Here is a 16,063-nt window from a genome sequence, read left to right as displayed (position 1 = left end):
GTTAGATCTACAGAGGAGTTGGGTGATTGAGATTGCTTTTTGGGAAAGACTGGAGACTGGAGAGAAGGTCAGAAAGACCATAATGGTAGGATGGAAAAAGAAAAGACCAAAAAAAAACACAGAACTAGCTAGCTTGGAGAGAAGAAAAAAGAAACACCAAAAACAGAATGGAAGAGGTTAATCATTTGGGAAGAGGTCTCCACTAAATAAGGATAGGCTTTGTAGATCGGCTAGAGTGTAGTTCGTATAGTTCGTATAGTTCAAAGGAACGAGGTCATTCCGATGTCACACCTCAACAATGCACATTTCGCCAACTACAAACTCACCTCACATCTCCAAGATGTCTAAACCATTCCGTCTCGGGATCCTAGGCACAAACATCCAATACCTCCACATCCTCCCAACCCTCCCATCCCACTTCACCCCCATCGCCATCCATCCAAACCCAGAACCAAACCAAACCACCATCCCTAGCGCATCCATCGCAACAATCCTCTCAAACCCGGAAATCGACCTACTCATCAACCTCCTCCCAAACCATGAACAACACACCATCGCAGCTCTTCAATCCGGCAAACACGTCATGGTCACAGTACCCTTATCAATGAGCATCCCAAGCCTCCGACGAATCCGAGACGCCATCCAAAAAGGCAAAGCCTCTCGACCCAACAAATCCTCACCAAAAGTCTTCATCAGCTGTCCGCGCCGACACGCGCCCGCCTTCCAAATCTTCAAAGATGAACTCGCGGCCCTGGATCGAATCTACTATGCGCGCTGTCGCAATATTGCCGGTCCATCTACGCCAGATCTAACCTTCGAGTCCTCGGCACTGGTCGATATCTTCGGTGAGGATGTAACGGGTGATCGCATCGCGTTCTGTCGATACTTGGCCACGTTGGGATGCCATGATCTATTGATTATGAGGGAGGCATTGGGGTTTCCGAATGCGGTTTCGAGCGTTGCGATTACGAATCCTTTTTATACTGCGATGTTTCATTATTCGGATGATAAGGGACATCCGTTTACGTTGTTTTATGAGGCGGGTGTGGATGGGGTGCCGCGGAGTGATGCGCATGTTATGGTTTATGGGGCTGAGAAGACGGTTAGTTTGCAGTATGACTTTCCGCGGGCTGGGGATGGGACGGGGGGTTTTGTTAGGGTTATTGTTGAGAAGGGGGGAAAGGGTGGGCAGGTTGAGAGGACTGAGACGGTTAGTTCGTGTGAGGAGGCTCATGAGCGAGAGTTGATGGCGTTGTATGAGTATTTGTCCGGGGATGAGACTGGGGAGGATGCGGTGATGGATTTGAGGCTGTTGCTGATGATTTTCGAACATTACAATCGCCAGTGTGGGACGATCAAAACACCGCTTGGCTAAAGTATGGAATGTCTACGTGAAAAGGGGTTGTGTTATGCACTGATCCGAAATTATTCATGGCAGATTGTGGCATGGACGTCGTTGGGAGTTTCAAGGATATCTTAATACCGAGCGCATCTTGGATCATTCAATACATGATTTTCAGCTATGCAATTACACTACCTCTTTCCCTTCTTCTTAGTCTTCTTGGCGTTGGATCCGCCTGCCTTCTGCTGCGCAGGAGACTCCTCGACCTTCTCGCTGACCGGTCCACCTTGGGTGAGAGCCGCAGCACGCTGCTTGCCCTTCTTACCCTTGGGACGGTAAGAGGAGCGATCACGGATAGGCAGCCAGCGCTCAGGGTCGGGCTTCTTAGCAGGATCGAAGTCCTTCGGCAGACGGTCTTTGCGCACGCGCTTGTGAGCCCGATCGTCGGCGCCAGCGGTGCGCTTACGGGCACCCGCGAAGGCTGCCGCTGCAGCTGCCGCAGAGGAGGCAGATGGGGCGATACCTGCGGATTCAAGGGCCGAAACGTCGATATCGCCAATCAGATCGCTAACTTGGGGTAGGCGATCTAGTTGGGATTCGACCTGTTCGTAGTTGAGGGTTGCCTGGGAGGCGACGTAGCCAGCAATGGCAACACGGTCGCTGGCATCTTGCTGATGGAGGGCGCGGAAAATCTCGCCGGCGGTGGTGAGGTCGGCCCGGTCTTCGGAGTGCAGGAGGGAGGCGGCTGCGGCGCGGAGGAGAGACGCAGGGGGCTCTGGCTTTGCGCGCCAGTAGGCGGCGGCCTGTGCGAGGGTTGTGCGGATTTGAAGCTTGCGGCCTTCGAGTTGGTAGAGGGAAACGAGGACGCTGAGGACACCAGGGTTGAAGCGGGCGGACTGGTCGGTCTCAGCGTTTGACTCCTCGAGGCTTCGGAGAGTTCGCTCGATGGCTGTGATGGCGGAGGTGGTGTTGCCGCTGTTCACGTAGAGCTGCACCACTGTGAAAAGCAGACCAAAGTCTTTAGGGCGGCGCTCAAGTAATGGGGCAATCTTTGAGAGGGCCTTTTGGCCGGTCTGGCCTTCGGCCTGAGCTGCCGCATTGTAAACGGAGAGGAGGTTGGTGGCGGCGTCGGTGGAGGGTGTTGAGCGCTTTGACAGCGCCTTGTTGGTGGACCGAATAATACCGTCATACTTCTGGACAAGTAAATCGGCGGCATGTGAGTTACCAACGAGATCACGGTCCTGGAAGTCGAACAGTCGGTCGTTGTCGGTGGCATCTGGGGTGTCGTGAATGGCCTTGTATAGAATGAAGGGGTTGACGGTGGTCTGGCGGGCGAGTACAATGTTGTTGCGCGCAATCTTCTTCGTTGATAATTCGGAAACGCTAGAATTGGTTAGTTGCTTCAATCCGTGCACATTGTTGTGCGACTTACTTGTCAACAGAGATATCTTTGAGGAGCACCTCCGCCTCGTCGAGCTTCCCAAGTCGGATCAATACATAAAGCTGCTGTACGTTGATCGGAAGTAGCTCTGCAGCCTTATCTTCTGGCGAAAGGTCCTCTGATGTGCGGCAAATATCTAGAACACCCGTCAGTTGGAACTCGAGCTTCGGCAAAATGTGGGGTTCTGACTTTGAGCACGGCTGAGCAATATTTCACCCTGCTTGAATGCGCCCTTTGCGATGTTCAAGCAAGCTGCATTATATGTTGTTTCGAACGATTCCAAATCCTCTCTCGACAATCGGTCGTGGCGCACGAATTCGGGCTGTCCTTTCCATTGTAGCTGTGCATCGGTGGCCCACGAATTGATATTCAAATCGTTCAACTCATGGCTGTGAGATGTTGTGTCCTGGGAGAGTTGTTCATAGAGCTCGGCTGCTCGCTTGAATTCTTCGGCACGGTAGCGCTTGAGGGGTCACGAATTAGTGGTGATCCGACATGATGAAGTGGGTTGGGCGCATACCACTTGTGCCTCCAGATGGCTCGCACCGCGCCCCGCAGCCACACTGGTCACGGCTTTGGTGGCTTCCTCCAGGTTACCACATTTGTATGACGCATAGGCATATTCCAGACCCGCGGCCTTTTTCAACGTGTCGCCTCCGGCCTCGAACGTCTTGAGGGCCTCGTGGTAACGATCAAGTTTTAATAGGGCGACAACCTTGATGTGCTGTGCTTTCAAATCGGACTTGGACTTGGCGAGGACGGCATTGCACGACTGAATGACTTCCTCGTGGTCGTCAATCGACGCTCGCTGGAGGAGCGAGGCCAGCGATTGCGCAACCATAGCGGGGGTTTGTTAGGTTTCGGGATCGGGCCGAGGGAGTTTGGAGTTCTAGGAGTTTTGTGAACGTCCAATGTGACACGGTTGCAGATTTCCCCGGACTAGCTGATATCAAACAATGTGCGGAACTGGTCTTTCCCGATCGGGGGGACATTCTGCGCCGAGGGACTTCTGCCCCGCCGTAGCAGTCACGTGTTGCCAGAGCTATGAAGCTGTCTGTCCTGAAGGCCACTCACACTACGGCACAATACTGATTCAAATGCCAAAATTGCCAATTTAGAATTCTGAGAGTAGGTTCTGATATCGGATCTCTTTTCCGATTTTCTGCGGTCCCGGGTGGAAGAGGTATACACATTTCCAGTGTGGAGAGGCTTCATAAAACACGATATAGTCGGTGGTTATTCTATGCAGTACCATCTAGCATTTGAAGAGGCTTGGAAGTGCATTCAAGACCCCGATAGCATCATGTTGCTGCACGGTATGTCATGATATGCTTCGAAGCAAGTACAATTACGTATGGGTCCTAGTATATTAGACTTGTATGGCTGAGAGCCCATAGCAACGGAGTGCGGTGGGTCATGGAGACCCAACAATCCCAACTAGTCAAATCGAAATAAGCTACGAGATAATTGTTGCTGGTCCTCAAGACTGGAACTGCAGGAAGAGCATGAAATACTTCAGACGGTGTGTTGTGTAGAAATGTGATGAATCGCTGCATGCGGCCCGGCAGCACACAAGAAATTAGCGGACTTGCAGCACGGAAGGTTTCAGCAAGGCTCAAACAACCTAAGCTCTATTCCGCACGAGAGACTAAAAAAAACGTTCGGTCCCTGATCAGCGCAGTGAATCCTGTTTCTGGGGGCTGTGTCTTGTCCAGTACAAGTACGACGCACCTGATAGATTCTGCGTCTCGAATTGGCCCCCGGGCTGGCCCCGAGTACGGTCCAATGAGAGAGGTGACACCTCGAGTCACTACCTAAAACATCCTCAAATGTAGGAGTACTGGTAATTGACAGGGCTCTAGTACACCCTGTGGGACCTGAAGGACTCTGAACCCTGGTATACTATTCACCGAGCTTGAACTGGTTAGTAAAACCCCCTTCAGACCCTACAATGTATACTCCATACCCGCGATATCCAATATCATATCGACAGGGGCCGATCGGCACAGAGATCGCCCAAAGAAACCTTTCAGACGGGAAGCGCTCATGTCCGAGCTTTTATAACAATACAGTCGATTCAAGGCAAAGATCGACCTCCCAAGATGCATCGGAATGAGGGCACGTCGACATGCAGTGTTAGATAGTGTTAGCGCTTACTTCGTACTGTAGGGCGAATTAGGGCCTTGGTTTTTTGGCATGTCCCACGCGAGCACTCCGACGTAGCAAGGCAGTGGCCGCGCGGACGCGCGGATGTGGGGACCGGAGGGATCAGCGACGAGTGAAAAACGGAAGCCGTCCTGGGAGGCGGGCTTGGCATTGACAGGGTCGTATAGATGGACCTTGGATTGTGAGTCCGGAGTCGAGTAAAACAGGTAATTCTTCAGGATAGACTCAATGGCAGAGGTTGCAGAAGTGGTGAGAGACAAGAGAGATATCTACGACCTCAGAGTCACTTGCAGAAGTCGAGCGGAAGTCGACGTTTCATTCTGGCACGTGACTTCACGTCATGATCATCCCTCAGACCCCTTGGGAAAAAGAATTGGCCTTGCCCATTTTCATACCATGGAACCATGATCGTCCCTTGACCCGTATTCGATATTTTCCCTCACTTTCTCACTCTCTTCTTCTTCTACACACTTTGGTGCTCGCCTTCAATCGTGGGCCCTTGATTGTGCTCTAGACCCTTGTCTCCGCAATGCGGTAGAACCCCGAATACAATCAAATTAAACAAGATGATCTTCAGCACACGAGATGGGTCAATCCCGGGGGCCTCATGGGCGTGGAAAAAGCTGCTGCGGTTCGGTGTCGCCTTTCTGGTCATCATAGGATTCATCACTATGCTATGGCCGTCCGCGGAACCTATCAAATTGCCACTGACAACTGTTTCCAACATCACCGTCTCTCCCGATGTCGCCTGTGAACTGGACTACGATCTGCTCAGCCGGCTCGATGTTCTCAAAGTCGCCCAGTACACCCGCCGCGAAATCGTGATTGACGTGACGGACGAACCAGTACCATACACCCGGCGGCTCGAGCAGCCGCTGTTGGGCGTGAAGAAGGGCACAGAGGGCGCCGCAGATGGGTGCTCGATACCCACCCCAGTCGCCCTCACAGTGCCCAGACCCCCGAAGATGCCGGTCGCTTCACACATCGACTTCGGAGTCGCGACCAGCGTCGAGAGATTGAACGAGTCTCTCGATGCGTTCGCGCACTGGGCGGGGTACACCAAAGCCCGCATCTTTGCGCTGATCGAGACCGACAGATCAGACAACGGAATCCGCGATGTTAAGGCGAAGGCCGAAAACATGGGTGTTGACCTGTTCATCACCGAGTCCGACGACGACTACCTGCACCGATACTTTGCCCTCATCCCCCTTCTAGAAGCCAATGCACGGGAATCTACCCGCTGGGGCTGCGTCATTGACGACGACACATTCTTCCTCTCCATGGCAAGCCTGGTCGAAGCGCTGGACAAGTACGACCACACCAAGTCCATGTACATCGGTGGACTATCCGAGTCCATCCCGCAGATCGCGAATTTCGGCATGATCGGATTCGGAGGCGCAGGCGTCTTCCTATCACGACCTCTGTTGAAAGAGATCACCAACGTCTATGACGAATGCTCCGCCATGGATTTCACCGGTGACCGCCGCATCGCCATCTGCGTCTACCGCTACACCCAAACCCGCTTAACCGTCGACCATCGTCTCCGCCAGCTCGACCTGATGAACGACGCATCGGGCTTCTTCGAATCCGGCCGCGAGCCTCCCCTCACAGTCCATCACTGGAAATCCTGGTTCCACGCCGACATGCCCAAACTTTCCGTCATTGCGGAGTTGTGCGGTGACACCTGTCTCCTCCGCCAGTGGCACTTTGGCGACGGCTGGATCCTAACCAACGGATTCTCCGTCATCAAGTACCACTACGATCCCGAGGAGGGTAGTCTTGCGATGGAGCAGACGTGGGAGGCCCACAATGGAGCCAATGACGAATCCTACCTCCACGAGCTTGGTCCTCTCCGTCGCAAGGACGAGGACAAGAAGAGCTTCCGTCTTCAAGATGCCGTGATCGAAGAGAACGGCCGCGTCACGCAGTGGTATGTGATGCGGGACCCGAAGTCCGGGGATGAAATCTTGGAGCTCTCGTGGCGCAAGAGGTAAATAATGGCTTTGTTTTTTGCTTGCCTTGTACAGAATGTTTGGCCTCCGGCCCCGGTGGTCCGGATCATTTTCCGGCGCATGGGTAAAGGAAAGTCACTTGCATGGAGTTTGTTTATAGATCAGAGATACAATATCTACTCTAGTATAATGAGTCCCTTGAGATGAGTCAAATAATGTGACATGTTTTGGATTTCCATATGTATTGATTTTTGTAATAACGACGGTTTCTCGCCATCTACAGATTTGGAAGTCATCCCCATCTAGACAGGGCTGGCCACCATTTGTCCGAGTGAGCTACCTCTATGGCACCTGCCCAGGTAAATTCCAAAGGTCGGAAGAAAAAAAAATGCATACCTAGGTATTGATCACGATTCGGGTGTAGGTAGATATTGCGTCTATGCTACGGCGGTTGAAGCCTGACACCATAACTAATGATTCCAGACAAAGCCTGTGATATATTTCCAATTTTTACAAATATTTTTAAACGTTGAACAAGTAGTGATATCTACAAAAATCCAACTCGCATCTGGTCAAATGCAACATTGGAACACCCTTCCAAGCTTGAATAAGCTATGCTCGTACTGATATTCACGGATATATAAAAGACACTTGAGCACCTCCAGGGCTGGGCAGTACCCGATTTCCATCGCTTTCAGCAAGTACATAATCACCCCGATGAAACATGTATGCCGTCCACGTTTGAAAATTGTAGGGAAATCACCCAAGCGCTGGAGGTTAGATACTTGCACGATCAAAGTTCAAGGCGCTGACATTGTGCAGCTCGTGGCACGTTGCGAGGTCTCCGCCTCAACTAATTGAATCGTCACCTCGGACCAGTACGAGATCATGACATTCGCTGCATCTCAGCGTGGTAGAGCCTCCCGGTATTCCCGGCTTTGGTCTCATCGCCGTCAGCGAATTCCATGGTATCGTGATGGAACGAAGTTACTACACCCATAACTACTGGATGTGATGCGTCTTGGACAAGCCGGCCCAGAGGTCAAATGATATCAAGATGCATGGCAAAATAAGGGCTTTTGTGAGGAGTAGTCTACTCGATAGCAATTCACATGAAGTAGTGAGCTGTAAGATATGCAAGGAGAGAAAAAGAGAGAGCGAGCGAGAGCGAGCTATTTCCGAGAACGGGAGCTCCATAGAGCTATGTGACCCTGCTGCCACTCATGATTTCCAACAACTCGATACACTCACTTGTTGAAGGTAGCCAGCTTCAACAGAATAGCAATGGGGGTTTGGATATCCCCTGGGCGAGAGCTTTGGGCGCATAGACCGCAAAATCTGTTGCCACATACGGAGTACCTCAAATTTGGTGAGATCCCTACATGAGATGATCTGGGTTGATACAACAACTGCAATAGACATGAAAATCTTGGAAGCACTGAAACAAGGCTTACCCTGTACGTGTAGTCACTAGGGGGTGGTTGGCTCCAGGCCCTCGACGTGTCCAGATGGGTTATCCTTCTGTCCGAACCCGGCGAGTTTCTCGATACTAGCTGATGATCCATCCTGGGCTTCCGGCTCTAGATCGGCCTGCCGACTAATCGGATAAACTAATCAATCGATCACCGTTTGATCAACCCAGTACTGCAATTTTGAAAGCTGCACATGACCAAGCGTTTCATATCCCTGATCCAGGGAACGTGAAGCCAAAGCGTTTTGAGGTGAGGCCATATGTTCTCAAACAAGAGAGGGAGGCTCATTTAGGAAAGAGTTCGGAGACACTAGATGCACATCAAGCACACCCGATCGTAAGACATATGGGTCTCGCAGCCAGTAACCCAATGGAGTAACTGTACTTAGCTCTGCCCCGAAGAAAGTCCCCACGCCAATCCCCCGAGCGGATTGGAAATCAAAGTGGCGTTATGTGTACATCCGTAGTAGATATGGAGTCAAGGTGATTGACGTAAATTTCGAAAGTTAGGAATCGATCTCACCGCGGATCCAACGCCCAACGCCCGACTCCGCAAGGACACAGACAAAAACGACTCGCAGCGATCCTCAACGACTTCTAACGCTTTCAAGCAGCATCTCCGATCTAGCGCCAGTCCACATCCACACGCGGATCCTATGGAACCCCTGAAGATCGATCAACGTTGGCTGACGATCGGGATATCGGTGTGAGACCTTGTGGAGAGGGCAGTTAGACGCCATCGGAGGGGCCCTTTCATCTTAAGCTGTGAGACATGGTGTGCAGTCGGATAGTCTGGAACGTTGTCTGTTTTGCTGGAGCTCAAAAATGGGCGAGAGGGAAAGGCAATTAAGATTGCGCAGAGAGCGAGATCCGGCCTTGATACTCCGTCCTTGTCATGTTGATGATGTGCTGTTTGGCTGTTTCAGTGGCCATCGGCAGAGGGGGAGTCTATTCTCCTGAGTGGATCGAGGATCAGAGTGATTCGCATTGGCACTCCACAGATTCGAGGGAGATTAACCGATTCTCATCTTGAAAAGCTAGTGTTGACTTGTGCGGACTATTTGTTTTTGGCGTGAAGACTTGCCGTGCATCAGTGGGCCATAGCTCAATTTCCCCAAAGAGTGACATCAGAGGATCAGACACGGCAGTAAAAATGGGCTTTGGTCATAGCTTCGGTGCTTTAGCGGCTGTTCCTGGGTGGATATCGGCTTGACTTGAGGATTCATATAGTATCATTCAATTGCGCACTTGTGAACTCTGCCCTGAATGCACAATCTATCTTGACTTGACAAATGCTGCAGGAACAACATCAGATCAGCCCCCAAAGGCCCAAACCGACCTGTATGCAACAGATATGCCTAACATGCCCAACATACGAATACAACAGGGGCTGATGTTCTACTAATAGAAATATGGAGCCTAGCGTGGGATATGATACAAAGACACGTCTCAGCCACAACCATGTGGAGATCGCCCCGTGTCGAGGGGAATATGTGTCGGCCTGACCCGCGATAATCCGACATTCTCGCAAAATCAAGGCAATAGCTCAAACTAAAATAAATCATATGGGTGGTGATTGGCAGAGGAACCATGAGACGTCCTCCCTGATCCTACGTGAACAATAAGGAGATAATCTCCGCAACCCCCGCAGGAGCTGTCCCGAGGTGCGTCACTTCAAGGGGGAGTCCAATGCAACTACTCCGTAGTGAGGGGAAACAGACAAAGTACATTGTACATTGTAAAGTGATCACGACAATAGGGAAACCATGAACCAGTCAGCGTACTGCCCAACCCCCCCTTTTTCTTCCCATCGAAACAAAACTTCACGATGTAAAGGGTGCACTGTGCAGGATTGGGGGGGGGGCCGCGCAGACCAATATTTTCCTTTTCTTCCATTTTTCTTTCTTTTTTTAAATTAAGACCCGGCTTTTTACGGCTTCCAGGGCTTCCACGGCCGTTCGAAAATCCTTCTGGTGGCCTTCTGGAAGGTCAGGAGAAGGCTTGGCAGAGCCGTGCCGTGAGTGGGTTCGAGGCTGAAGCCAGCCGGTGCCCACTAGTGTCCCCGGAAGAGAAAAGGGGCGAGATGTAATTACCGATGCGCCCTGGATTGGCTCCACTGGATCAGAAGTTCGTGAGGTTAGGGTAGTAAAAGGCATATGCTGGGTGTGACCTGGTGTGACCGAAGTATATCCCGAAGTTGAGTTTGAATTGCAAGAGGGTGTATTCCGTATCGATGTTGACTCTGTAGTTTGAACATACCTAGATAGCATTAGGGAGTGAGTCTCGAGCAGAGGTGATACATAGATTGGAAGCAAGGAGGGCATATCTCAAGCTGTCGAGTTGGATTTGGATATCAAAACAATGATATCAACATACAATCTCACGGAGTACCATTACCCATTTGGGTCAAGTAGGGGTAAAACCAAATTGAATGACACTTGACACTTACGTACTTGGAAGTGGATGCATCAAACCTTCTAGAAGCCATGGAATACTTTTAGCCAGGCTAGTCGTAGTTGGAACAGACTATCGAGATGGTGAGGCAACCTCTCTGTGAATAATCTACTATTCGTCGCACCATAACAGCCCAGGCTACCGAATTGTTCCGTGTTCTTCTATTATTCTATTATTCTATTATTCTATAATTCTATAATTCTATTATTCTGTTATTCTGTTATTCTGTTATTCTGTTATTCTGTTATTCTGTTATTCTACTCCGTGCACTGCTTGGATTTTTATTCTCTTGAATTAGAGTCTATGAGATCATGGTGTATTTTATTATGTTATTACTCCGTATATGATTCTAATATTCTAATATTCTAATGTTCTATTGTTCTCTTTTCTGATCTCACAGCCGAAGCATGTTTTCTTTTTCGTCAGGGGCCATAGTTCCCCCTAAAACCAGAATGCCCTAGTTCGATCGCTCTGCAAGCGCGCTAACATGGTAATTTCAGGAGGATGAGCCTGCAAATAAAATCGAGATAAATTCTGCAGATCGGCGTACCTTTTCGTATCCACCCTTTTCGGGGAGAAGGGCACGTTGTGGAGCCAGTGCTGACGGGGGGCTTCTGGTGCGGCCAGGTTTCCTTCTAGCGGGCTTCGCTGGGTCCAACTAGGATAATTAGCATGGGTCCAAGCAAAAGGGAGTTGGGTATAGGAGTTGGGTTGTGATGTATTGTGATAGTGATCAATTTCTCTCTCCCAGAGATCTAGAAGGATTCTAGGAGATAAAAATCGAGGTAAAAAATAGGTCTAGATTTGAAATCTCACTCTACACAGAAAACTACAATTATCCAAAGAAAGACCGGGAAAAAAATAGCCATAAAAAATAAACAAAAAAAGGGCCTAAAATCGCCGTGAAGTAAAAGAAGTAAATAATGATGTAGTTGATGCAGACGGCACCTACCACACCTAATATATCCCCTCCCCTTTCTCTTCTTAACTCCTTCGCTTTCCTTTATTTCTCACCCCACCCGCACCAGTTCTCTGCACTTCTTCTATTCAGCTCTCAGCTTCCATTATCCGCCAGGTTCGTATCTTGCCTTTGCTTTTTCCCACGCGTATACTTTCGCCCTTGCGCCTTGGGCGTCGCGCGTGGTAGACAGGTCACGGGACGGCCAAACAGCGCGAAATGAACCGGGAATCGCAATCATCTTCAGAACCCACGATGCTGACTGTCAATCCTTCCTTGCAGAATCTCTAGTGGGACTCCCATCTCGTTTTTTCATACCCACACGCGTTCCGCCTCTGCCCGACCACAACATTATTCTGGAGAGAGCTTGATTTTCAACCCATTGTTCGCCATCGCCTGCGTAATCTTGCATTTCTCTGCAAGGAAGTGGAGAATCGTCCTTATTCCATCTCGAATTGCGCATCGAACTGCCAGACACACCATATATCGTTGCTTCACGCAGGGTGAGTTTCTTTATCTCCATCGAAGTCCGAGTTGCCGCGTCGCGAAGCCTCGCCCACGTCGAGGTCCATCAGCCGGGTGGAAGTCTGTGTTCTGACCGTATTCCAGTGCTATTTGTGTACCGAAGCCGCTGTTTGTGACAATCCTGTCCACACAAACCTTCCGATCCACCGATCTCCGAAGAAATTCGAGCCCCCCAAACACCGAGAGATCGATTTTCGAGAAATCGCCAGTTGCTGAGCCCAGGCTGTTAGGTCTGCTGAAGGACGTCAGCGAAGGCAGTCCTTGACCGCGGTCCCTGCTTGACTTGAGGTCGGGTCATGGACTTCACCACCATCCTGAATAGGAAAAACTCCGCCGCTGCAGCCGCCGCCGCCGCCGAAGCGCAATTACAACACCAGTACTTTCAGCAGAGCGCCCAGTTACACACCGGAGCTTCGCCCACCATGAAGAGCGAATCAGGTGGCTCGGACAACCCGGTGAACGCCTACCCCCTCACGGGCCCCCGATGCAAATGGACGCCGGGCTTGCCGATGGATTCTACTACGCGCAGCCCACGGGCTCCACCCCCCGAAATATGGCATATGCTCCCGCGGGATACGCTGGTGACCCCCAAATCCAGCAGGAATCTATGCCTCAGGGAAGAGCGGGTGTAGACCCCCCTCCCAAGACTTTCCACTGCTCAACCTGCAACAAGGGCTTTGCCCGGCGCAGCGATCTTGCTCGTCACGGTATGTTTTCCCCCAAGGCGTCCACCATGGGTTGTTACTGACATTCAACCACAGAGCGAATTCACACCGGCGTGAGACCCCACGCCTGCGACTGGCCTGGATGTGGAAAACAATTCATCCAGCGCTCGGCATTAACGGTACACTCCCGTGTGCATACCGGAGAGAAGCCACACATGTGTGAGCGATGTGGAAAGGTGTGTTCCAGCATTCAGCTTGATTTGCGTACCTGAACTAACACGATATCCAAACAGCCCTTCAGCGATTCTTCCTCGCTGGCCAGACATCGTCGCATCCATTCCGGTAAACGACCCTACAAGTGCCCGTACGCCAACTGCCAAAAGACATTCACGCGCCGGACTACTTTGACTCGCCACCAAAATCACCATACTGGAACCATTGAAGAAGCTGCTGCGGAGACCGAAGCCCAGCTTCGACAGAACAAGGACCGCGGTCGCCCTGGCGAGGGAATGTTCTCCGAGCATGGATCTATCCACTCCACCCCGTCACCCGGACAGCATCCCTCGATGTCCCCGGGTGGTGAACTGCCCCCGTTGAACATGCACCGATCCGCCAGCGACTATTACATGGGTACTGGTCCTATCCCGCCTCATGTGCGCGGTGACTTCCCCCAAGGTAGCCCTCGAGCTTCGCCGACTGCGACATCTCCCTCGCTCTCCAGCTATGGCAGTGCCCCTCACGTCCGCCCGTCCATGACTTCGCATCCCTATGCGCCGCCTCAGCCTTTGGAGCCTCCGGCCACCAGCGATCACCGCCCCAACAGTGTCAATGGAAGCCCCCACATGACTAGCCTTGGATGGGCTTCTCCGTCTCATGGCAGCATGCCTTCCCCCGGGTCTGCCAATGACTTTACCTATCCCGAGCCCTCGGGTCCGGCCTACCCCACGTCCATGCCGCCACACATGTACTTCCCCAACTCTACCATCCGCCGGCCCACCAGCACCGAGCCCGATAACTATGACATGAAGTCCCGGGGCGACCACTCGTGGTCCACCGCTGTATGATGCGCCTGTAGCATCTGCAGTATTCACATTTCCTTTGTTTATTTTCCTTTGTCACTCATTGCATCAGCCTTTGATTCCCACGAGAGAATCTCTCGATATTTCTTATCTCCTTTGTTATTCATGCATTTTCTTGACTTGTACTTATACTGGATATCACGGGAAGGAGTCGGGTCTGATCGTGTTTCTGCCTTTATTTGCTTTTATCGCCATTCCTCGGGTGGCATTTACCGAGACACGATCAGATGAGGAACTGCATCCATGGAATAGATTGGTGGCATTGGGATCAATGGATGGGTTCGGGGTTTTTCTTATTGTTTTGTGACTCTGCGGTGTCTGGGATCTGGCTATGATTTTCATCTTTTTTCGTCGTGTTTATCTATATATCTAATATTGCTTTCTGTTCTTGCTGTCACCAATATCTTTTCCTGGGGGTTGTACGTTGATCTCATATCTCAGCGTGGTATTCATAGACGGTGTTCCAAGGTCCCTGAGCGACCTCTTTACTCAAATGACGTTTATCCAATACCCACTTGGTTCAGGGCACTGTATCCTGTCACAAAAATACAAACCCCAACCCAGAGCTACAGTGATCCACCCCCTAGAACAGTGCCACGCACGAAGGTTGCATGAGTTCGTTTCAAGGTTACACTATCCCCAATTACAGCTTCTAGCTGTCAAACCGACACTCGTCAATTACGTGCAAGAGAAGCAAGAACGAAACCGCCAAGAGCATCAGGTAGCCAAAACACCACTGCCAATAATATCCAGTTACCTCAATGCCCACAGGGGTACGGAGTACCAGGTCCACCCACAGACCGAATCTACACAGTCCCAGCAATGAGAAGCTCTGATCATGTCTCACATGCAGCTATCACCTGTGCCCCAAGACAACCTTGGAAGGCGTCCCGCTTCAGAAAGTACCAATAGAGGGGTTGTGCTACCGTTCGACATGCCATCGAAGTTAGGGGTAGATGCAACGACTGCGAGTACCTTGGAAACAACACCGTCTCTTGACGTACTCCGTACGTATTTACTAGATGACCAGATGCCGTGACCAACTTACGTAGATCACCTGCCTTTGGTATCACCCAATGTCTTCACGGCTTAGATTTACTGGACACGTTGGGTGTGTTGTGTGACGTCCGTCTCGTTATGAAAAAAAAGAGAGACCGGTACTTGATGTCCGTTGTATTCTTGGTAATTGACAATCTTTGTATTGGAGTTACATACAAGTGGCAATGGAGATATATGACATGGGAATACTCCGTAGTGCTGTTTAATGTGCTTGTACATTATTTCCTATGCTGATAGTGAGAGCAAGTGCCCTGGATGCTAACCTTGATTGGCCTACTGGTTCATGTGGTGTGGCGCGATGTTACGATTGGATCAGTGGATAGAACAATGAAACAACCTTGGATAGATTGAGCCAGAGGATTTAGCGAGCTCCAGGACATTTGCCTTTAAGAACCTTCGTAAGAGTTGTGTGTTTCAAAATTCTACTGCGATCCCAAGATTCAAGATCAACTTTGGAGTTCCAACCTTGGAACCACATAATTCTACCAAACATGTCTCAGTCCATTGCACTCATCAGCATGCAGACAAAAACTACAAACCACTTGGGCACCTGCCGATGAGATTTGGCAAGCGAGTTATGTCTCACATCAAGACCAATTGAATTCACAGATTTTCGGACCTCTCGTGTTGAGGCTCGTATTCCTGTGCCGGAGATCACCGGTGGAGATGCAAAGTCTGGGGAAATAAGAAAAGCTTTAGAGTTGGACCATAGACTCTGAACCAAACTTGATCATGTTGAGGTCTTCGTATCAGGGTCATCTGCTTGTCTGGTTCTTCGGGGTTGGCGGTTTGGGCATTCTCGTATCCATGGATTTGGACTGGGGTATATAGTTGAGGAAGTTGACAGTAGGAAGATCAAGATCAAGATCAAGACTGAACCATCGACATACAAGCAGCTTAGGTTCTGAACCGACTGACGGCTCCTTTATATTCACCAAGAATCAAACATAC

At 50.7% G+C, this 16,063-nt stretch overlaps 4 protein-coding genes across 4 annotated transcripts; 3 read left to right on the top strand and 1 right to left on the bottom strand.

The window, feature by feature from the left end:
* Nucleotides 1-340: 340 nt before the first annotated feature.
* On the top strand, nt 341-1,375 carry N7506_012046 (Gfo/Idh/MocA family protein; the record flags this gene model as incomplete). The annotated part of the gene is made up of 1 exon (XM_056961337.1): nt 341-1,375. The coding sequence occupies one exon, from the start codon at nt 341-343 to the stop codon at nt 1,373-1,375; it is 1,035 nt and encodes a 344-aa protein (XP_056805871.1).
* Nucleotides 1,376-1,533: 158 nt separating this feature from the next.
* N7506_012045 (signal recognition particle subunit SRP72) lies at nt 1,534-3,624 on the bottom strand (the record flags this gene model as incomplete). The annotated part of the gene is made up of 4 exons (XM_056961336.1): nt 1,534-2,725; nt 2,775-2,919; nt 2,973-3,246; nt 3,304-3,624. 4 exons carry the CDS (start codon nt 3,622-3,624, stop codon nt 1,534-1,536), a joined length of 1,932 nt encoding a protein of 643 aa, XP_056805870.1.
* A 1,891-nt stretch (nt 3,625-5,515) lies between these two features.
* On the top strand, nt 5,516-6,943 carry N7506_012044 (glycosyltransferase family 31 protein; the record flags this gene model as incomplete). The annotated part of the gene is made up of 1 exon (XM_056961335.1): nt 5,516-6,943. One exon carries the CDS (start codon nt 5,516-5,518, stop codon nt 6,941-6,943), a length of 1,428 nt encoding a protein of 475 aa, XP_056805869.1.
* A 5,662-nt stretch (nt 6,944-12,605) lies between these two features.
* On the top strand, nt 12,606-14,038 carry N7506_012043 (putative C2H2 finger domain protein; the record flags this gene model as incomplete). The annotated part of the gene is made up of 4 exons (XM_056961334.1): nt 12,606-12,685; nt 12,748-13,016; nt 13,071-13,210; nt 13,268-14,038. 4 exons carry the CDS (start codon nt 12,606-12,608, stop codon nt 14,036-14,038), a joined length of 1,260 nt encoding a protein of 419 aa, XP_056805868.1.
* Between the last annotated feature and the right edge of the window lie 2,025 nt (nt 14,039-16,063).

The sequence above is a fragment of the Penicillium brevicompactum genome (assembly GCF_028827555.1).
Source record: "Penicillium brevicompactum strain IBT 35665 chromosome Unknown utg000009l_segment0_segment0, whole genome shotgun sequence".
Classification (NCBI taxonomy): Eukaryota; Fungi; Ascomycota; class Eurotiomycetes; order Eurotiales; family Aspergillaceae; genus Penicillium; species Penicillium brevicompactum.
Note: the sequence above shows the minus strand (reverse complement) of the source record. Positions and strands in the feature narration are given on the sequence as shown.